This window comes from Macaca mulatta, chromosome 1 (genome assembly GCF_049350105.2).
Source record: "Macaca mulatta isolate MMU2019108-1 chromosome 1, T2T-MMU8v2.0, whole genome shotgun sequence".
Classification (NCBI taxonomy): Eukaryota; Metazoa; Chordata; class Mammalia; order Primates; family Cercopithecidae; genus Macaca; species Macaca mulatta.
Window position 1 is genome coordinate 31,002,169 of NC_133406.1, and position 23,783 is coordinate 31,025,951.

At 38.6% G+C, this 23,783-nt stretch overlaps 1 protein-coding gene across 1 annotated transcript in view; it reads right to left on the reverse strand.

Annotated features, from left to right (window-relative positions):
- Nucleotides 1-23,783, reverse strand: part of SLC9C2 (solute carrier family 9 member C2 (putative)) — a 97,758-nt gene that overhangs the window by 14,197 nt on the left and 59,778 nt on the right. Inside the window, exons 13-22 of the mRNA XM_077982083.1 lie at nucleotides 19,195-19,292; nucleotides 18,084-18,203; nucleotides 16,741-16,939; nucleotides 15,860-16,048; nucleotides 12,159-12,308; nucleotides 8,893-8,944; nucleotides 7,008-7,156; nucleotides 6,197-6,322; nucleotides 3,915-4,013; nucleotides 133-300 (exon numbers count right to left, since the gene is read on the reverse strand). Coding sequence (XP_077838209.1) covers nucleotides 133-300; nucleotides 3,915-4,013; nucleotides 6,197-6,322; nucleotides 7,008-7,156; nucleotides 8,893-8,944; nucleotides 12,159-12,308; nucleotides 15,860-16,048; nucleotides 16,741-16,939; nucleotides 18,084-18,203; nucleotides 19,195-19,292 — 1,350 coding nt within the window. The remainder of the gene's footprint in view (nucleotides 1-132; nucleotides 301-3,914; nucleotides 4,014-6,196; nucleotides 6,323-7,007; nucleotides 7,157-8,892; nucleotides 8,945-12,158; nucleotides 12,309-15,859; nucleotides 16,049-16,740; nucleotides 16,940-18,083; nucleotides 18,204-19,194; nucleotides 19,293-23,783) is intronic.

Here is a 23,783-nt window from a genome sequence, read left to right on the forward strand (position 1 = left end):
CTTTTCAGCTATGTTACCTCCCAATAGCTGGTTGGGTGACTAAGATGTCAAAACCTTAAAAAAGAAAAGATGCTGGCATTTTTTACTTACTTGAGGAAAAATTAATAACTCATGACAGAACCATTTTCCTACCTGTAAACTAGTTTCACAGATGACAGTATATTCAATTTCACACTTAAGCAGACAGTTTAGCTCTCCAATTATGTCCCCAGCAGTACAGAACTCTGTAAACATGTCACTGGACTTTCTATCAGGCCTTTGGCTACTCTCTATTCCAAAGGTAGGAGATAAACTATGCAACTGCAAAGGGAAAAAAGTGTGCAAAGGGAAAGAAAAAATTAAAATTTTGATCAAATCATAGGAGCTCCCACTATTTCTTACAACTTTCCAATGGAAGACAAAGATCTCCTGTCAGTTGTGAAAGAAGAATTAGGCTTAGGGAAAAAAATCATGATTTCTTTCACATTTCAACTCCCAAGGCAAGGATTTTTTTTCTCATCTTTAGTTTTACAGATGACCCCTATTTACAACTTTCTATTTATACCTGTCTTATATAAAAATCCCACCAGGGCTGGGCACAGTGGTTCACGCCTGTAATCCCAGCACTTTGAGAGGCCAAGGCAGGTGGATCACAAGATCAAGAGTTCGGGACCAGCCTGGCCAACGTGGTAAAACCCTGTCTCTACTAAAAAAAAAAAATACAAAAATTAGCCGGGCATAGTGGCGTGTGCTTGTAGTTCCAGCTACTCAGGAGACTGAGGCAGGAGGATTGTTTGAACCCAGGAGGCAGAGGTTGCAGTGAGTCAAGATCATGCCACTGCGCTCCAGCCTGGGTGACAGAGTGAGACTCCATCTCAAAGAAAAAAAAAAATATCCCACCCAAACTGGAAATTATAGTATGCAACTAATACAATCACTCATTGAGTCCATTAGATATTCTTACCACAATGGGTTAATGCATCACGTGGAAATAACTTTTGATTGCCTGGGCACATAAATCAAATATTATGAATTAATATGCCTCCAAACCAAGCCATGATGTTAATGAAAGCCTTGTCTCTTTTCAAAATGCTTAAGAAAAATTACCATGCAACATCAACAGGAAAAGGTTTTAGGAAGAACATAGGATGGTTGAGTTACTTCAAGAAAATAACTGGTAGGCATAACTGGAGAAAGCAGAGAGGTATCAGATTTTAGGGGGAAGCTGAAAGAATTGGGATTAGAAGGATTACAGAATTTTTCAGAAAATTTAGCTGTAAACATCAAAGAGGAAGGGTATTGTTTAAGACACAGGAAACAGGACACAAAAGGTCACTCTCTCCCAGCAATTAGCATTCAGACTTTTAAAAGCATTCATGCTTCCAGAGGAGTTTGATTTTTTTTTTTTTTAATGGCTGTAATTTTGAATGCAATTCAAAGGATCTTAGAGCAACGAAGAATGCCTCTGCTTTTTGCAAACAAAGAAAAGATGACGACATTTGAGGTAGGCAGCATTTGAAAGGAGGCCCCCCCAAGATTCCTGTCTGTTGCTCAACCAAATACTAATCTAGTGACTGCAGTGAAGGGACTTTGAAGTAGAATTGAGGTTGCTAATCAGCTGACCTTAAAAAGATGATTTATGGAGTTAAGGATACTAATCAGCTGACCGTAAAAAGATCTACAAAGTCCCTTCACAGCCGTTCCAGATCAGTGTTTGATTAAACAACAGACGGGAATATTGGGAGGACTGTAATCACATGAGCCCTTGCAAGTAGAAGGGAGTCCATCAGAGAGAGATGTGTGAAGGATTCCATATGTCTTTGCTTGCTCTGAGACGTGAGGACCTGCACGCAAAGATGAAAGAGAAGCTCTAGGAGCTCAGGGTGGGCTCCAGCTGACAGCCTTGAAGAAGCAGGGACTTCTGTTCAATAGCCATAAAGAATAACTAGATGTGCCAACAACCTCAAAGAGCCTGGAAACAGATTCTGCCCCTAGAGCTTCCAGAAGGTAATGCAGCCCTACTGACATCGTGATTTCAGCTTCTTGAGACCCAAGCAGTGAAATCAGCAGAACCCATTGGATTTCTGACCTACAGAACCATGAGATAATATATTTAAGCCACTAAATTTGTAGTAATTTGTTGTGGTATCAAAAGAGTACTAATATAACCTCTTCAGACCAAACATCATTGGACTATAGTTTAATAAGGCTTAGCTAGTCCAGTCACTGCAGGACAATCCCCAAAGAAACATGTTACAGCGAGTTGCAGCTTTTAAGTATTGAACTTGCCACATTTCATAAATACTGGCAGCTGTGTGTTTTTCCTAGCATTCTAATGGGAGTATAGTATAATGGCTAAGCACATGGATACTGGAGATAGACTACATGAGTTCAAAGTAATCTTTGGCCTCTGAGTATGTGTAGTTGGGGCCAAGTGGATTATTTTTTTTCTGTGCATCAGGTTTCTCATGTAAAAAATAGGGTTGTTGGCCAGGTTCGGTGGCTCACACCTGTAATCCCAGCACTTTGGGAGGCCGAGGCAGGTGGCTCGCTTGAGGTCAGGAGTTCAACAACAGCCTAGTGAAACCCCATCTCTACTAAAAACACAAAAATTAGATGGGCCTGGTGGTGCGTGCCTATAATCCCAGCTACTTGGGAGGCTGAGGCAGGAGAATCTCTTGAACCCGAGGGGGAGATGTTGCAGGGAACTGAGATGGCCTCACTGCACTCCAGCCTGAGTGATAGAGTGAGACTGTCGCCCAGGCTGGAGTGCAGTGGCAGGATCTCAGATTCTCGTGTCTCAGCCTCCCAAGTAGCTGGGATTATAGACATGTGCTACCATACCCGACTAATTTTTGTATTTTTAGTAGAGACAGGGTTTTGCCAAGACTAGGCTGGTCTTGGACTCCTGCCTCATGTGATCCACCCGCCTAGCCCTCTCAAAGTGGTGGGATTACAGTTGTGAGCCATCGTGACTGGCCCACATTGCCTTTCTCGACTACCTTTTAAAAAATCACAGTTAATCTCTTCATATCTCCATCATCTCTAACATACTGTAAACTTATTTGTTTGGTTCATTGTCCCATCTCCTTTTATCCCTCTACTAGAAATTAGGCTCCAAGAAGGCAGGGATTTGTGTCTGTTTTGTCAATCCCATGCCTAGAATTAATAGTGCCTGCCACATGGTGGTAATGAAGCAAGTATTTTGTTGAATAAATGAATGAACGGATGAATGAAAAGTGCTTAGAATAGTGCCAGAGAGTAAATAAGTGTTATATTGTGTCAGTATTCTATTTATTATAGTAGTTTATTTCCATGATATTTTAAGGTCTAATATACGCATTTCAAAACCAGAAAGCCGAATGTATTATTTTTCCCATAATAAGGATTTGTCATTTTATGACTATTATCTAGGATGATCTAGGAATTATTTGGTTCGCAAACTGGGGCTCACCCACGAATTCAGCTACTAAACTACTGTTATGCAGATACAAAGGATTCTTGTCCCCATCACTCTACTGAAATCGCTCTCTCTCTCTCTTTCTGTCTCTCTCTCTCTCTGGTCAACAAAAGCCTCCCATTGGACAGATTAAAAGTGGTATTTTTGATCCTCATCCTAATTCCTTTACGTGAGTAATTTAAGCCACGCCAAGTATTGATTTCCTTGTCTGAACATTCAGAAAAATCCTGCTTCCTCCCAGGATTGCTGCAAGAAATAAGTAAAGACTATGACAGCATTTTGTAGAATGGGAAGCACATTTCAGGTGTTGCATATTTATCTCTCAGCTGTCATGCTCAGAGTAGAAATGGTTTCATCACATTAAAAATTTAAACTTTTTCAGTATCTAAATTTATTCTTATTCTACAATTACATGTTTCAAAATACATTTTAAGTAAAAAAAAAAAAAAAAAAAAAAAAATCAATAGTCCCTTACAATTGCCATTCCTGAAATAATTAAGTAGATTCCTTGTGGCATTTCACCTGCTTTACAAATGATATCTCCGTAGTCAAAACAGGCAAGTTTGGCTCTTTCCTGGGTGGGAAAAAAGGAAAAGAAAAAGAGAGTCAACATATATATGTTTTATATATATATATATGATTTTATATATATATGTAATCATATATATATGATTTTAAAGCTAAAATAGCTTCCAAGTAGCATAAAACACAAACTATATTCTTGGTTTATTATTGAACTGTAACGTGCTAATATACCATATCAACTTCTAGAAATAAAGGAACAGGCAAACAAACTTTGACTTTGTGATTAGTACTCAGCATAGTAACTGATATAACTGTGGAATGAATATGCACATTAATGAATGAAAACTTTCTTTTCAGCCCCGTTTGGGACTTGGGTTATAATGGTAAGCTAAACAATTTCCCTGCCTTCAGAACAAACTTTTAGTTATGTTGGGTAGATATTTACAATCAAATGGGATAATTATGACAAAGAAGACAGGGACAGGGTGCTATGCAAAAAAAAAAAAAAAAAAAAGTGCAGAAAAGCCACAGGATCCTATCTTGGTTGTTCAGTGAGGCCTTTACAGCAGACAGGACAGCTAAGCTGAGACTTGAAAGAGGAGGAGCAGATAGCTCGGATAACATGAGTTGAAGACCGCCAGGGCAGAAGATTCATACATGCAAAATCCAGAAGCAAACTGAACGTCTGCAGTTAGGGTAATAGCAAAGATTGTGTATGTCTCAGGCAGGGAGGGATGGAGACCAGGGTGGAGCCATCCACTAGGAATCAGCAGGTGCAGTACCTGCATCTACAATACTTTTAGACACTTATAACAATGTTTTAATGTCTTTTAGAATCAGGAGGAAAATTAGTTTTAGATAAAGAAAAATGTTTTAATATATAATACTAATATCTTTATTGTTATACTAACACAGTCATAAAGTCTAATTTTTCATAGTTTTGTGGAGGAAGAGGCCCACGAAGGCAGAAGTGCCCAGGGCCCCTGAGAGTCATGATGTTCTCTGAGCCCTCAGCAACTGCCCTGACTTCATGTGCTCTCTCCAGCACCGCTCCTGCCAGGGGCCTCCGTGCTGCTCCTGGAACACACCAGGCACACTTGGCCTCAGGGCCTCCTTGCACCCACTACTCCCTTTGCCTGGGGTGCTCTTCTCTAAGACACTACTTGGCTTGCTCCCTCCCTTCTTTCACATCTCTCTTCAAATGTCACCTTATTAGAGCAGCCTTCCATGGCCGCTCTGTATTACCTTTTCTCTCGTTATTTTTCTCTGGCACTTATAACCATCTGATAGGCTATATGTTTATGTGTTTGGTGTGTTTATTGTCCGTCTCCACCCACATAACATAAGCTTTATGAAAGTAGGGACTTCGGCCAGGCACGGCGGCTCACGCCTGTAATCCCAGCACTTTAGGAGGCCAAGGTGGGTGGATCACTTGAGGTCAGGAGTTCAAGACCAGCCTGGCCAACATGGTGATACCCCATCTCTACTGAAAATACAAAAATTAGCTGGGCGTGGTGGCACATGCCTGTAATCCCAGCTACTTGGGAGGCTGAAACAGGAGAATCACTTGAACCCAGGAGGCGGAGTTTGCAGTGAGTCGAGATTGCACCTGGGCAGCAGAGTGAGACTCTATCTCAAAAAAATAAATAAATAAAATTAAATTAAAATTAAAAAATGAAAGTAGGGACTTTATCTATTTTGTTTACTGCCATATCACCAAACCTAGAACAGTCCCTGACATGTAGAGGATATTCAATAGATATTTGTTGAAAGAGTCCAAAGTCCTGTTGCAACCCTCAGCTGACAGAGCATGAACTTGAACACACCTCAGTTCTCACCGTTCCCTATTATACTACGGCCAATCAGCTTTACTTTTACACTATCTGCCCTGTCTGTATAGTAACTTAAATTCGAGACCCTTGCTCTAAAAAATGTCTCTCCAAGAGCGTACATCGAGAAGTCCAGAACTCTACAACATAAAATAGAATGGGATTGGTAACAGTCAGACACATATAGCTACTCCCAAGCAGATAAGGCATTGTGAAAAACTATCTTTGCCCTTTAGGCTCAAAAAGAGATTTATTCCTCCTTTAGACTTTCCTCGGCCTCTGTCTTGGCTTTCCCTGAATTGGCCAGTATGTGACATGCTTTTCTGTTAATCTTTCATTAGGGAGTGGAAAAAATAGATAATTATCATCAAACCTGAGCCAGAATAGAAAAGAAAATCTTTACCTTGAAGAAGTCAATGAGAACATCTTTACCTTCCAGCCAAATGATGTTGTGAAGGTATTTGTCAGGAGTTGGGGGTGGGATTGCCTTTGGAAAGTTATTTAGTGCTTTTAATTTTTTAAGAAGTACCTAAAAACAAATAATCAAAATAATGGGGATTAGATCCTGTAACAGAAAATGGACAGTAGGCAAAAACTAAGGAAATCTAAATAAACTACTGTTAGGCAAGTATAACCTTGATGTTTGACTCACAGCTTCTCTCTTCCTATCTAAATTCCTCTAACCATTTTTGTCCCTAGTCTCCCCTTATTACTATTTTCACTGACTTACTAACTCGGATTGAACCTATCATCTTCATAATTCAATTGACACAGTGGATGGAGAAGCAGAAAAATCTAGTGAGTCTATAGGGTGAGCCAAAGGAAGATGCCATAGAGGGCAACCCTGTTAGGAAATGGAAAATCTAGAAAATTTTTCCACATCTCTGTTCAAATCCCTTCCTTAGGCCTTGTCACATAGGCTGGCTATTGTGGGTTCTATAAAGTACTCTGTGTCCTTTTGATAAATCCCCCAACCATTTCTTTCCTAACTTAGTTCAAGTTGGTTTCTGTTACTTGCAATCAAGTAGTTTTGACAAATGGAGTGTACTGGCTAGCACTGGCATTCATCGTTCTTTGCATTATCAAAGGCTGAAGGTGATTATAGACTTACCACCTGTGGTTAAACACTTTTTTTCAATCTCCCTCCTTATTACACACTGCTAAAGTAACCATGAAGGCTGGGGTATTATGCAGACAGAATCAAGCAAAATTACCTTATTTATCTCAGTGCTGTCATGCTTATCAATAATGCCTCTTGAACAAAGGAAGGTGAGATTTTTTAGAGCTTTAGCAATCACATTCCGGATTGCCTGTTTAGTCTTCAAAGCAATGACAACATCACGACCTTCATGCTCTATGAGTCCTACAGCAAAGAAAATAAAATTCAGTAAGTGGCCTGTGCAATAACCACAATAGCTAATATTAGTATAATACTGTATAATTTCCAAAGCATTTACACAATATTCTTTTATTCTAGTTTCATGCAGAACTCGTGAGGTCAGCAGGACAAGAGTTATTTTCAACCCTATTTTACGGATGAGAACATTGGAAACTGGCTTCCCCCACCAGCTAAGAGAAAATCACTCTGTCTTATCCCCATGGCATCTCCTCTATATCTCTATTATGGAACTCATTACATTATCATGTTACTGTTTTTACTTCTCTGTCTCATCCTCCATATTGTATAATTTTTGTTGGTTAGATGAATACATGACAGAATGAAAGTATCCCTGGACTTTGGCTGGTGGGTATTTCTGAGATCAAGGCGCATATTCTTTCCCCTTTAGTAAACCTGAGCAGACATGAACTGGACTGTGAGTCAAGGCTAAAATTGCATCTGTTTCATCTTCGTATTCAACATTGGACACAATGCTTGCCATATCGAAGGTACACACTCTTTTTTTTTTTTTTTAACTAAATGAATTGCCCACTAAAGTGAAAGGTAGCAATGATCAAAAGCATAGGTTTTAGTGTCAGATACACCTGGGCTAGAAACCTGGCTCACTACTTACTAGCCATAGGGCCTCAGGCAAATTAACCTCTCTAATAATAGTATTTGCCTCATAGAGTAATTATAAGGATTAAATGAAATAATGTACATAAAGAGTTAGCAGTTCTTGCCATGATAAGCATTCAGTCATCAGTTGCAGTAACCACATGGCAACAAGCACTGCCTTTTAGAGTAGTGAATTGAGAAAACTTTGTAATATTCCATACTGATCTAAAACATAATATAAAGCAGCTGTCCTAACCCCTAATCTTTAAAAGCACAGAAATAAAAATCTGTCAATATGTAAATGGCAACAATGGGTCATGGGTTTTCTGAGATAATGCCAAAAGATCCTAATCTATTGTCTCTAAACTTACACTTTCATTCATTAGACCACATTCTTTCCATTTTGATTTGGAAAGTGTAACCCCATATGGCATCTTACAATGTGGTCATGAATATGAAATGGTTTTACTTTAGTTTATTTTCTGATAACTTCCATTTATTAAGGGCCTTCCGTATGCCAGGCCGTCTACCAGATGCGTTTGCACACACTGAGAGCCTGGCCCACAGCCCCACATGAGGAAAGCTGACCCAAAAAACTTGGCATAAAATCCTTGGGCTCCTGCTCTGTGCTTCAAGTAAAGTGGAGTGACTGGAGATACTCAAGAAATGACATTCGTTGCAGGCCTACATTCCAGAGTATCTTTGCAAAAAACAAAACAATGAAACAAAAACATTTTGTCAAAGGTAACCTTTACGTGTCTTTTTCTTCTAACCTTGAGGACTCTGACCTTGCCACCTTAATACACTTTCTACACTCCTCTCATTCTTTCCTCTACACCCCCATAACAACTAACAGGACTCTGCTAACTTTTTCAATTATCTATTGATAACACTCATATACTCCACAAGATTCTGCACTGTTTAAGGGTCAGGATCTACCCATCTTTGCTTTCCCATACCTGGCCCATTAGCTGTGTTTAATAAATGCTTGTTGAATGCATAAATGAATGAGCAAGTAAATGAAAGTATGAATTGTTCTTCTTTTATTAAATTATAGGATAAGAAGGTATGACTTTAAGAACTCAGATACTTCAACTGCCTACCTAATTCTTTGACAGCATCCTGTTTGTTGGTTTCCAAAATTTCATATAGTTTCTGTAAGAAATTAAGACAAACACGTATTTCTTATTATTGATATAGTTTGTGTCAGAAATTAAGAAAAACATGCATTTCTTCTTATACTCCTGAGAAGTATATTTATTATACCAAGTATAGTTCTGGCCTTCCTTTTATTTTTATTTTTTGAGACAGAGTCTTGTTCTGTTGCCCAGGTTGGAGTGCAGTGGTGCGATCTTGGCTCACTGCAACCTCCACTACCCGGGTTCAAGTTATTCTCATGCCTCAGCCTCCCAAGTAGCTGGGAATATAAGTGTGGGTGACCACACCCAGCTAATTTTTATATTTTTAATAGAGATGGAGTTTCTCCATGTTGGCTAGGCTGGTTCAAGGAACTCCTGACCTCAGATGATCTACCCACCTCGGCCTCCCAAAGTGCTGGGATTACAGGCATGAGCCACCACACCCAGCCTGGCTTTCTTTTTAAATTCAGAGAAAAGGAAGTATGGTAGAGGACATTTCACTTAGTTAACTTTAGAAAAGCTATTGGCTCAATTCTTCCCTCTGGGTCAATTCTGCTGCTTTGCCCATGCTCAGACGTCAATGAGTCTAGTATGGTCGATGAGTCTAGTACGGTCAGTAGCTTGCATAACTACTGTGCCTAATACTTATCAGAAAAGATCAGTATGTACTCCACTGTGCACCAAGGAGAATTCTCATAGGCAGCGCCTGATTTGGGAGTGAGCCAACTGAGCAGCTAGTTGGGAGGCCATCCTATCAGGAGCACAAAAAGAAGTAGAAAAATGAGAAAATACGATATTGATTTGTTCATATTTCTAACAAATAACTCCTTAGATAACTGAAGAAACCACTGCACTCCGGGGCTAAACAATCTCTGCTCAACCAATCACGCAACAGGTATTTGTTGGATGCCCACTATGTCCCAGGCACTTTTCCTCTTGAAGCTTACCCTCTAGCTTTGAGTCACTGGGGAGTTTGCTCTTGGCTACACCAACAGTCCTGAAATCACACAACTGACAGTTCTTCAGGGTTGTCAGGTACAGATGTCTGAAACTCTGCCCCAAATAATGCATGGCATAGTGCTCTTTATAGCGAACAACTGGTTTGTTATCTAAAGTTTACGCAAAGTTAAGTTTTTGTGGGGTTTTTTTGTTGGTTTTTGTTTTGGTTTAGAAAAAAATCACGTGTAACGAATCCCTCATTTTGAATATAATAAGGTATATAATATTTATTAAATTATTTCTTCTTACTCAATAACATTGCATCGATATTGGGAAGGTGCCAAATTACTAGCCTGTCCACAACCAATTACCATCCTAGTCCAGCCCTGCTTGCATAGCTGCAAAGATAGCAGTTAGGCCCCCTTCACACCAAACTAGACTTACAGCAACCCTATAAGACTGCTCTAGAACGCCTTTGCACAGAAGCACATGGGAACTGACTCCTGCCTATAGAGACAGCATAATCATGAAAGCCTGGGGATACATTTATTTTTCTTAAGGTGAGCTGCCACAGGCCAACTTCCAGAACCAAGTCAGTTTCAGAATCAACACCAGTTAGACATCTAAACATATCTCCAAAGGCCATTTACATCTTTACTGGTGCCTCTTTTAAAACGTCACAGGAGATTCACTTCACCTGTGACACGTCAAGGAAACTGCCCTCAGATGCGTAGAAGGCATTTTCTCCCAGCTCCTGAAAACACAGTCTTAACTCCCCCCACTGGCTCTTGTTTTTCTTCTCTTTTCCTCCTACTTCTGAAATCTTTTCTCCTATGAATAGCTCTGTGTTCTTTCTAATGCAGATCAGTCCAGGCTTTGAGTAGTTCTTTTAATTTTCTTCTCCATTCTTCAAAGTAAAGCAACAGGACAGAATTCTGTTACACATTAATGTTCAATCCAATAAAGGTAGATATCTTCACAGCCTCTTTTCCTCTTCTGATTTCAATAAGTAAAGAGCCTCTCTTGACTGAGGTAATGCAACCATCACCACAAAAATAGGCACCATAACCAGAAGACAATTCTCCAGGCCATCCATGGTTTTATGTATCCACACATACTTATTGTAGTAATCAGGATTTAAATCCATCTCTGGTTAAAAATCAAGAACGTCACTTGGGCTGAGAAAACACCTTTCAGCTGTTGATACTGCTCACCTTAGCCCCTCATTGACACATGTGAAAATGTAACCAAAATCACCAAACATTGGGAGAAAAAACAGAATGAAATATAGAAACCAAACACAACAAATAGGAGAATGAACCCCAAGGAAGCAGAAGTAACACAGGAAGCAAAAAATCTTTTAAGATGAAAAAAAGGTTCTAGGTAATGTTATATTAATTCTTTTAAAGCAAACAGTTGTTACAAAAAGGAAGCAACTACAGTTTTTGGAGATCAAAAAGTAATTGTCAAAAAAGTTTAAAAAGTTTAATAGATGGGTTAAACAGAAGAATGAACACAACTAGAAATTTAAAAATTTGTAAACTGGAAAATCAACTGAAAGATTCTCATTGCAAAGAGCAGAGCTGACAGTTATGAGTGAAAAATAAGGAAGTTTTTTTATCTAAGGAATGAGAGTCTCCTTTACATTATCAGGCCCAAAGAAGCATGAGAATGAGACAGCAGTCACGTTCCACTTTCCCTACTCTTTGCAAGTGGCTGGTAGTAGACAGACTGGTGTGAGGGAGCCTGGTTAGGAGCGGATTCACTCCACCTCTAGGCTCCCATCTAGTACTTACCGCGTAGTGGCTGGAAATGAAGAGGATCTTAAATGACAAAAAATAAATACTTCTACTCACCCACCCCACAGTACCAGGATTTCAAGTTTTCACTGTCAAATCTTTGTTCTCTTTTCCTCTATTCCTCTCTTCGTAAGGCTTACCCTTTCTTTGAAGCCTTATTCAAGTCTCAAATCCTGCCTAATGCCTTTGCAAGTGCCCTGTCTTTTAGAGAGTGTTACAGAGACATACTAGATCTCTTCTCTATACTCTGCACTCAGAAAAGAGATAGTGTATTTTCTGCTATGAAGATAATAAATGAGTTTGATGATAACTACTGAAATATAATGATCAGAGACTTTTCTCTGCAGCACCTCGTATGATATAATAAACAACTGAATCCATTTCAACTGTTGGAATTTGTCTGTTTGGTCAAACATATATAGAACCAGTCTTAAAAGAAGTGAATACACCTAAGGTGTTTTTCTCCCCAAATGACCAGTGCTTGTTTCTCACCTGATATATTGATTCATGGACAGATATTTGTTTTATTAGAAGTTTGGCATCTTCTTGACTTTTGATATAGCCTTTTGTAATACTATACATCAAGCTGAGGCGCTTTTTGATCTGCACATCTGCAATATTTACCAGTATTGGTACTATTATCTGGAATAATGAGAAGAAGAAAAAAAACCTGTACATTTTATGAGGAAAAGCACCCTGTGAGGCAGAAATTCATAGCGTCATCTCCAGACCAGCAACAGCAGAGCCCACAAACTTGTTAGGAATGCAGATTCTCAGGTCCCACTGGAGACCTGCGGAATCAGACACTCGGGTGGGGCCCAGTAGTCGGTGTCTTAGCAAGTCTTCCAGGTGATTCTGTGCCTACAAAAGTCAAGACCCATTCTCTAAAGAAGGCGAAGCTTAGTGAATAATTGACTCTTGCTTTAGGGGAAAGTCTCTAGCACTGCCTTTTCCCTCATTCTCTGTAGCCCCAGATTTCAGAAAACCCCTAACCACGTCTCCTAACCTAGGTCATAGTTACTCACTGAACAAATCATCTCTCTGTGCCTCAGTTTCTTTACTTGCAAAATAGGAAACTTAAGGTATCTAAGATCCTGCTTAGTTCTATATTTCTCCAATCATAAGCTAAGGCAGTCTAGTGTCATGACTTAAGAGAATGGGATTTTAAATATACACCTCTCTAAATTCAAATGCAAGCTCTCCTATTTACCAGCTCTGTGACCTTGAGCAACTTATTTACTGACTTTGAGGACTCAGTTTCCTCATGTGTAAAATGAGGAAATAATATCTAAGTACCAGAATTCCAATAGAGCTGCTCCTCAAAATCCACGTAGTCACTCACACAGACAGGGGGCTTCCCACAGGGTTAAAGTCACGTCAGAGCACAGGCGCAGATGGTGAGGGACTGGGTAACAAGGGAAGAAAAAAAAAGTGAACTGGGAGATGGCATTATAGTGAAGGAGTTACAAGAGCAGAGAAGGGAATTTTTTTTAAGCTGCTATTTTGCCTTTGAAACTTTGGGCAAAGGGAGAGATGTTTAAAGAAGATATTTTCAAAGTTACACTCTGCAGTGTACTGACACTCTTTGAGCTGTCCTTTAGGGCACCTAAAGATCACCAATATTCTTTCAAGTTTTCCAATGCACGTTTGTTTCTTTTGAAAGCCACATTATGCTGAGACTGGCTATGAGCCACCTAACTTCACAGAGTGGTGAAATCTACCTCACAGAGCTATTCCATTGATTAAACTAGATAATTTATGTAAAGTGCTTTACACAGGTCCTGGAAAATAGTGAGTGTCCAATTAAAAACCATGATAATACACTTCACTGAGATTTGTCAGAGCATGCGAGACAGAAGGGATGACTGGTTCGGAGCATTGCTGCCCACACTCTGAACAGATTTGGTTTATGTAAAGTCCCTAATAGGCAAAAAGAGTCAGGCTGGTGGGATCAGGGGAAAGCAAAAGGAAGCAGCAGATAAGCTGCAAGCCTGCCTTTGTTCACGGACCAGGTCGCATTGCCCTCCTGCACAAATAACTCAAAATCTTCTTGTGCCCAACCACCACCAGACTCCTGCAAGTTAGTTCACTGCAACCGTGGCCTTAACCGCACAAAGCCCTTTTCAACAGACAGCATAAACGCTATCCTATAAAATCTCCAGCAAGCCTTTGTTTCTTCGCAGTTGCCTTCTTTCTTGCAGGCTGCCCATTGTTTCCCTGGCAATGTATTTTTCTACTGTCTCTAATAAATAAATATGCCTTTCTTTATCTACAACTGTCTTGGTAAATTCTTTTACTGCCACGCCGCCAGCCCAGATAGCTGTCGCTCCCCTGTGACAGTTTCCACAATAATACACTTTTAAATCTTTGTTTCATTTTAAATACTCTTCACAGAGTATTACTTCTAAAATAATTATTTTACATTTACCCGCATACGATCTCTATATAAATACTGATTACCTAAAGAAACTTCTACCTTTGATTTTAAGTCTTTGCCTCACACAACATACCCTGATTTCTAGCGTAGTGTACCTGATGGTGGAGTTACACCTTACATGAGCGCTTTGCTTCAAACTCAGCTCATAAGGCTAAAAGCACATCGAATCAAAATTACCCTTTAAACCAGGTACAGTAACTCTGAATAGTAATTCTTATGAACACTAAAGTTTGGTTACACCAATGTAGAATAAATCAAGGAACAAAAGAGAAAATCTGTAAGCACAAGCTGGATAGTCAAACAATTCTGCCTTAAAGATAACTATTATACGTTGTGGAGAATGGAGACTAGGTGGGGGAGTCTCATGTGTGCATTTTACCATCAGGGTTTATAGCAATTTTTTTTAATGTTAAGTCTCTGTATATAACTTCAATAAATACTAACATGATGGATTTGCTTGATGTAATAAGAATTAAACAACAACAAACATGGCATGGCAAGTGAAATCATTTAAAGCCCTGAAGTTAAAAGTTTATGTAATGCAACTCCATTGGAAAGAGAGAAAAGAGGTTTAAGATTTGAAACTGAAAGTATAAAAATCTGCCTTCAGTATCAAAACCAGAGTCATGGAATGAAGGCATAGTAATTGTTAAGGCAACTGAAGGCCACTGTAAAATTAAACTCCATAGGTAGTATGCTATGTGACTGTGGAGCTATGGAGGAAATATTTTTGCTTCTGTAGAGTTTGGGAGACATGAACAAATTTTACTGAAACTTAAAGAACTTGTCTTTGGGTTACCCTGCTTCTAGTGACACCAAGATTTTCATTCATTCACTCAACACATATTTACTAGCGTTTACTCTATGCCAGGCACTGTTCTGGAGGCAGAGGTTACATCAATGACCAAAACAGGCCGAGTATGGTGGCTCATGCCTGTAATCCCAGCACTTTGGGAGGCTGAAACAGGAGGATTGCTGGAGCCCAGGAGCTTGACACCAGCCTGGGCAATACAGTGAGATCCCATCTCTATTCAAAAATGTAAAAAGAAAGACCAAAACAAAGATCTCTACCTCATGGAGAGTACGTACCATATACAGTAAATAGCTGATAAGTACTATGGGGCAAAAATTAAAGTTGAGCAGGTAGAAGAGAATCAGGAGGATGAGGTAGAAATTGAGGGTGTGAAGGGTGGGTTGCCAGTTGACATAGGCTGGTCAGGAGAGGCATCTGTGACAAGGTGAGATTTGAGCAATGGCTTGAAGGTGATGAGAAAGGGAACCATGCAGATACCTATTGAGAGGGTGTTCCAGAAGAGACAACTCCTGCTCTCATTTCTTTCAAAACAATGAGGTTTTTTACTCACCTAACACAATGTAAAAAAAGAATTTAAAATTTTTATTTTATTATTTATTATTATTTTTTGAGACAGGGTCTGGCTTTGTCACCAGAGCCATCATTGCACTCTGTCTGACTGGAGTGCAATGGCACAGTCTCAGCTCACTGCAGCCTCAACCTCCTGGGCTCAAGCGATCCTCCCACCTCAGCCTCCCAAGTAGCTGGGACCACAGGTGCACACCATCATGCCTAGTTAATTTCTTAATTTTTTCTAGTGATGGGGTCTTGCTATGTTGCCCAGTTTGTCTCAAACTTCTGGACTCAAGCAATCCACCCACCTAGGCCTCCCAAAGTGCTGGGATTATAGGTGCAAGCTACAGCTCCTGGCAAATCTTAATATTTTAAAATGTGAAATCTTACCTTGAAGAGAGGAAGAAATCTAATTATTCTTAAATATCCCATTATTACTGTGAGCTGAATAAGAGCCAAGTTGTGTCGTCTCAATTTCACAAAGTATACACAAAAGATATCAATGATTCCAACAACCAGGATAAAAAATTCCAAAGTATTCCAATATTGTCGAAAATATTTCCTTTTCAAAATTATTATCTGTATATAAAACAAATGTATAGGTGTCATTTCATAGCACCTATACAGTAATGTTGGGGGGAAGGAATCTATAAAATTAACAATGAAGTTCTTAACTACAAATGAGTTATATTCAAAAAGTTGAGCTTTAAGTTATTCATCTGGAATCCCCCCAAAAATTCTTTTAACTCTTCACCATTTATAATTTGGTTAAAAATATATACTCTATAACAAAGCTGGAATGCCAAAAACAAGCAATAAAAATAGCAACAAACAGATTCATTGCAATACTATTAATAATAAAGTATGAAAGAGTAATGCTCAGAAATCACCTTACACATTTATACTAATAATTAACTCACATTTTATGACAAGGACCTAGCAAACCAATTCTTATTCACTTATTTATTTCTTGCATCATTACACAAAATATTTGAGGGAAACATCCATGTCTGGATTTTCAATTATCCTTTACCTGATACTTGAGAATCTCTCTACTTTTATGATACTTAACTGATGTTCAATACTATGACTCTTACACTAATTTCACTATTAAACTCGGAAAATTCAAAAATGTTACTAAAATTTCAGGATCTCATCAACTATCATAGCAAATGGTTCTTGGTATCAAGTCACTTCAATAATATGACAAAATAGATTCAAAATACCTGAATTGCTCTTTTTATAGATTCTATTTCTATTTTAAACAGTACCTTCAATGTTGATTCTAACACATATAAAAACATAAAATAGTAGTTTATTGATATCAGTGCTGACACATGTAAATCTCTTGCCATTGGCCACAGATGTGTCATCATAGGATAAATATATATCAAATTTATAATCTGTCCTGTATATTCAAATTCTTCAGAAAATACTATGTGAAATATAAAAGTCAGAAATGCGTTACTCCTGAAAAGAGATCAAATAAAATGTTAGATCACTTAAAAGTATAATTAAGCAGCTGAAGTTCAACATTTGTATAAATAAATAATTAAAATTAATTTGAAGACTATACATAATATAAAATAAAGGAAACAAAACTCAAAAGCATACTTTCTATACATAAAAATCATAATGAAGAAAGGTAAAAAATATGATTTTTAAAAATCCATATCAGGGATGGGAAGCATTTTTAAAACTCAAGGCTACAGTACCTTGGAAACAATGCAAAGATTCATAAATAAAAGCAAAAAATAAATAAATTTAGAGGAAAACAAATCACACATTGGATTGTTTAAAATCAAGAATGGGAAAAACATTATATTAAATAATTACTATGACATGTATTTATTAAGACTTTTCATTCCATCTAAAGTAGAGCATGACAAAAAGAAATTCTCTGGATATATGTCAAGGTCCTACACCTTTGATTTTTTGTATATCTCTTTAAACTTATTAAATGGAAAAAAGTTGAAAAAATTACTAGAATTTCTTATAAAAAGTTAATGCTCACTTAAAATTTAGCAGCATTAACACCCTTGGTATATTCTTGTTTTGACATGTTCTATCGGTAGAATAATTATGTCTCTCTGCTCTAAAAAGTATGTAAGCTCACAATTTATAAAACTAAGTAAAATATCTACCCCAGTTAAGTAAAATCTGTGTTTTGTGATATTTTGGAAAATTGGTTACAGGTATTATTAAGCGCATGTTGTGTTTTTCCTAATTATAGATCAAAAGAATCACGCAATAGAACAGATGAAATTAAACAGAGCTAGATCTAGTCTATAAAGTTAGCTATTTCTCATCCCTGCTCTATGTTATATCCAGAAGAATATTAAGCAGCCCACAACACACTATAACCCTCAGACACAGCAATTAAAACTTGAAGGATCTAAATGTGACCATCCTCTTTCCCTTCCTGACTACTCTCTAATAGAGATGTCATTGAAGCTGCTAAAACAGAATGGAAGAAGAGAAGCAAGCACCACTCAATTAGTGAAAATAAACCGTAATATAGTTTTTCTTAAGGAAAATTGAGATAAGCTATTCTGACAATGTAGAAATGGTAGTATTTTCAAGTATGTTTCTATTAAAGGTTCACAATACTTACTCAGGTGGAATAAAATGTATCTTTTCTTTACGATAGTCCAAGAAAGTTAAAACAGTTTTAAACTTCATAAGCCAACTTCTAGTTCTCATGTAAGTTGAAACATCATAAATACTCATGAATCTAACAGAGAAAAATGTACATATGTGTTATAATAAAAAGCAAGTGATATACTTTGGGTTAATATAAAAGGGGAAGGTGTACTAAGCATACATTTAATATGGACCACCAAACAAGCTCAGTTGCATGCCTCTGCATCCATCTACCTATCCATCCATGGTCATGGTACAGGAGTAGTTTTAGCATGAGACCCCTGCTGCCTCTGTTCCTGACCAGAGGTTGAACATAAGTAAAGCTTCTCTAGACCATTTCTTTGGAGTTTGGAATCAAGCTTTCCTTTGTCATGTTGGTCTGGCCCAACCCTCTCCAAGGCCCTGAGGGCTCTAACTTTCCTAAACTTTATTCCAGTGACTGGTAACGATCTTCCAAATAGATTACCTGGCTGCTGAAATGTTATCTATCACCTAGCCAGGATCTCCTATTATTATTGCCCCACAGCTTTGTGTTAGATCATCTATTATCTAATATTTGCCAGGACTGTAACCAGATATTGTTATATCTCTAAGATACTGAGCTTTTCCCACCAGACTTAATTGCATTTGTCAGCACCAGCAGTTGGGTCAATTCTTCCAGAGCCCGCTCCACCCCAGGGAGCAGTCTAATGGCAGCCTCCAGGCTTCTGAACCTCCTCTGTCTGGTAATTTAAAGTGAAGATAATATAAAGGCAAAATAATTATAATAGTAATTCAAGTTATATAAGTTCCCTTTCATGGATTCCCTGGTGTCTTATCTAATTACATGATAGTCCAATCTTTCTCAGACTCCCCTAATGTCACCAAGGTTATAAAACTTCAGGGAAAAAAAAAATAAACAAAATAAAAAGTAGATGGATAGATGGATGGAAGGACAGACAGATGAACAGACAGAAGATGGATAGATATAGATACGTGAAATAATAGATTGATCAATCTGGACATTTAATTCTCATTTTATTCATTCTTCATCATATAGCCATTCAATTTTGGAATATCAATTAAAGAAGTGTTATACTTACTTTCCTTGGGTGGAGTAATAGCATTTTGCCGCACCAATTAATATCCGGGCTGCCTCTATTTCAAGAATTCCATTGTTACGCTGTTTTTCAAAGCTACTCTAAACATACATTAAATGAAGAAAACAAAAGATTAAGACATTAATGGAATGTATTCTTCTTAACCCTTACATAGCCCTCACTATTATTACTGAACTCAATATATCAAAATATGCTATTACAAAAAATTATATAGTAGGAAATAAATTTCATTCAATGCAAATGTTTACAGAATACTCATTTTTATAAAGTACAGTCCTGAATGTTACAAGAGATAAAAAGGGTCTTAGCTTTCTAGAGACTCAAAATGTATACCACTCAGCCAGGCATGGTGGCTCACTTTGGGAGGTCGAGGCAGGGGGATCACTTGAGTCCAGGAGTTCAAGACCAGTCTGGGCAACATGGTGAAACCCCCCATCTCTACTAAAAATACAAAATTAGCCAGGCATGGTGGCGCATGCCTGTAATCCCACCTACTCAGGAGGCTACGGCAGGAGAATCACTTGAACCCAGGAGGCAGAGGTTGCGGTGAGCCGAGATCACGCCATTGCACTCCAGCCTGGGCAACAGAGTGACACTCCATTTCAAAAAAAAAAATATATATATATATACACACACACACACACACACATATATACACAACTCAAAGAGTTTACTTCAGTAATATAAATAGTATCAGTAGCATCATCTTTTTATAGCAGAATAGAGCGTGCAAAATATTAATTCTAAGTGTAACTAATCATTTCAGTCCCACATGGAACCATCAAAAGAAAAATATAGGCTGTATTATTGTGTCAATCCTCCCCCTAAAATAGCAGAAAAATTATAGCTTCTACATGACACTGGCATTACATTCAGAGGTTAGCATTACCTCCTGGAACTGATGCCTACATTTCCTCACATACTGACCATATACTTCGCCTATCCATTGTTTAGAAACGTTGGCTCCAAGCGCTACTGCATTTAACATATTTTCTCAAGTCTTAAAATTCGAGGGATGATAGTCATTTCAGGAAAGGAGAGAATTCGCGCCATTTATATCTCAAGACAATTCTCATTCACTCATTAGCTCCTTTTCCAGAAGATAGAAAAATGAACCACCAGTAACAGCTTTGATAAAGGATATGCAAATTCTGAAGCTGCCTTCCAAAGGGTATGGGGCAATGGCCAGGCGCTCTCTACTCTGAGGGTTACCAGAGCACTTAGCGGATTTCTCCAAATTGCAAGCCTCCGTGATGGCCCTGGTAGGATGTCCACTGTGAGAAAAGTATGTCCCAGAAGCTCAGTCCTGAGGCCTACCTCTAGTATTTACACTTGTAGTGTTTCCAGGCATGCCCATCAAGAAGTAGGCCTGGATCAAGAAAATTATGATTTACTAATATGATGGATTGTTTATTTATTCATTCATCCTTTGAACAAATGTTTATTAAATGCCTACTCTGTTCCAAGCCCCGTTTTAGGGCAATGAAGGTATAATCCAAGGCTTTAAGGGGTTTACAATCCAGTGGGGCAGGGGAAAAGTTAGATGCATATATGATAAAGCAAGAAATTAAGGGGATAACATTCAGCACAGGGTGTTAATCAAACTTGATGTGGAGATGGGATCAGAGAGAGTTTCTTGGAGGAGATGATACCTCAATTGAGTTTTAAGGAGAAGTACAATTATCCAGATGATGAACGGTGGTGGGGCGAGCAGAGTGAAGAAAGAGGTGGGCACAGGGTGGCATCTCTGGTGCACGTACAGAGGTGAAAAACAGTATGCTGCGTGTGGTAAAAGACAAGTTGTGGGGCACAGCATCAGTCAGAGAAACAGTCAGAGGCCAGATTTTAAAATATCTTGTATATTGCACTTTGACTTAATTTCATAGGTAAACTTTTCTTGGAATGTGATATACTCATTCTGTGAGATACTCCTTCAATCCCAATGCCTGAAAAACTATGCAGGGCAGGGGAAAGGGTAAGGAAATGTTGCACTCAATAGTCCCTCTTGGAGAAGCTCAATGTATATTAGCATATTAAAAATTCTGAGAAGTTCTACAAGAAGTTCTAAAAGAAACCAATTTAACTTTATTTAAGCCACCATTTCCCAAAGTAATTTGAGCATGGAAACTTCATTTTTCATGCTGTTTCTATTAACATCCCATGGAATAAGTGTTCTTTGGAACTCACAATGGAAAATGTAGGCACTGAGGAGTCATTTAGGGTTTTAAGCAGGAAGGAGGTATAGTCACATGTCTTTTAGTAAGTCACTGTAACTTGAGAATGGAAATATTGGAGGCAAGTGGACCAGTTGAAGGTTACCGTCTGGACAAGAGATTATGATAGCCTAAATTAACATTCATGAGGACAGAAAGGGGTGTATTTGACAAATATTTAGAAGGTAAGATTGATAGAGCTTGGAGAAGGGTAGAGGAAGAGGACTGACTCCAGCAACCAATGGTCTAATTCACTAACACTTGGAATATAACAGTAGGCTTGGGATGAGTTCAATATGGATTTGAGGTAGAGTGAAAGGAGAAGCTGTCTAGCCACCACTGGATTCATGAGTCTAAAGAGTTGGTGTTGAAAGGTGTGGAAGGAAGATTATAGATTTGTAGAGCATCTATGCATAGTGTTAAAATCATGAGCCTAGCTGGGAATAAAGAAGGAGAGACTATAAAGTAAGAACAATGGACAGAGTTAATTGTCCTGAGGTGCACCAACATTAAAGGGTTAAAAAGAGTTCATAGAGGAGACTGAAAAGGAAAGGGGTAACAAACACAGGAAGAACGCCAGAGTAGAAGGTACTGTTAGGAAAGCTATTCAAAAATAGCATGAAGCAAGTCCTTCCATGGGACTGTTGGTTTTAAAAAGTAAATGTGGTAGGTCATTATAACAATGACTGCAGTGTGTCATGCCTCCCTGTGTCCATGCCCACTTTGCAACTGGCATCACTGTTTCCCCATTAAGAGGTGTAATCTACTTTTCTACTCATTGACTCTGGGCGGGCTTTGTGATTTGCTTTAACTAATAAAACGGGGGTAAAAATGACATTGTTCAGGCTCCAGAGCCTGGAACTTAAGAGGCTTTGTGGCTTTCCCTCTCACCCTGTTGAAACCCAGAGACCATGCTGTGAAGAAGCCCAGTCCCGCCAACTATAGAGAATAGGCCATAGAGGGGAGAAACAAAGCACCTTGGGAGACAATTAGCATCAGCTGCCAAACCCTCCGACCATAGCCGGTCTAGGAAATGACCACAGGCATATGAGTGATCCAAAATGAGACCAAGAGTAGAATCACCCGGATTGCCAACACACAGAACCTTGAGAAATAATAAATCATTGTTTTAAGCCACCAAGTTCAGGGTTGGTTGGTTAAACAGCAGAAGCTGACTAAAACAGGAAAAATCAGTATCAAGTGTGGAGAACCTCCAGAAATTAAAACACACTGCGTTAGCTTTGGAAATGGGTGGTGGGCAGAGGTAGGGGGGGAGTGAGAAGACTGTTAGTGGAAGCTGGAAAAGCAGTGGGGAAACTACAGCAGGAGACTGGAGGGAGGCAGCCATGCTACCAAAAGGCAGTACCACTGACCAGGCTGTCACCTGAGGCAACGTGGAAGACAGAAAATGTACCTCATGAATCTGCTAAGAAGATTTCTAGATTTCTAATATTCCAGGAATATTAAAAGTACTGCCTTTTTTAGCTTCATATAACAAGATAGAGAAAGACAGAAACTGGGATAAAACAAAGAGAAATAGTTCAGTCTTAAAGCAGAACTTAGAGAAAATATAGAAGCCATGATTTGCCAAGTTGGAAACTAAACGTGTTTCTCATCTGTGGTTTCTCCAGCTGGCAAAGATCTAAAAGTAAAGACCAAAACATGCCAAATTGTAAAGAGCATCACTGCTGAGAAGAAACTGCGTCAACTAACGGGCAAAATAACTGGCTAACATCATAATGACAGGATCAAATTCACATATAACAATATTAACCTTAAAAGTAAGTGGGCTAAATGTCCCAATTAAAAGACACAGAATGGCAAATTGGATAAAGAGTCACAAGACCCAATGGTGTGCTATATTCAGGAGACCCATCTCATGTGCAGAGACACACATACACTCAAAATAAAGGGATGGAGGAAGATCTACCAAGCAAATGGAAAGCAAAAAAAAAAAAAAAAAAAAAAAGAAAGAAAAGAAAAAGCAGGGGTTGCAATACTAGTCCCTGATAAAACAGACTTTAAACCAACAAAGATCAAAAGAGACAAAGAAGGCCATTACATAATGGTAAAGGGATCAATTCAACAAGAAGAGCTAACTATCCTAAATATATATGCACCCAATACAGGAGCACCAGATTCATAAAGCAAGTCCTCGGAGACCTACAAAGAGACTTAGAATCCCACACAATAATAATGGGAGACTTTAACACTCCACTGTCAATATTAGACAGATCAACAAGACAGATGGTTAACAAGGATATCCAGGACTTGAACTCAGTTCTGTACCAAGCGGATCTAATAGACATCTACAGAACTCTCCACCCCAAATCAACAGAATATACATTCTTCATAGCA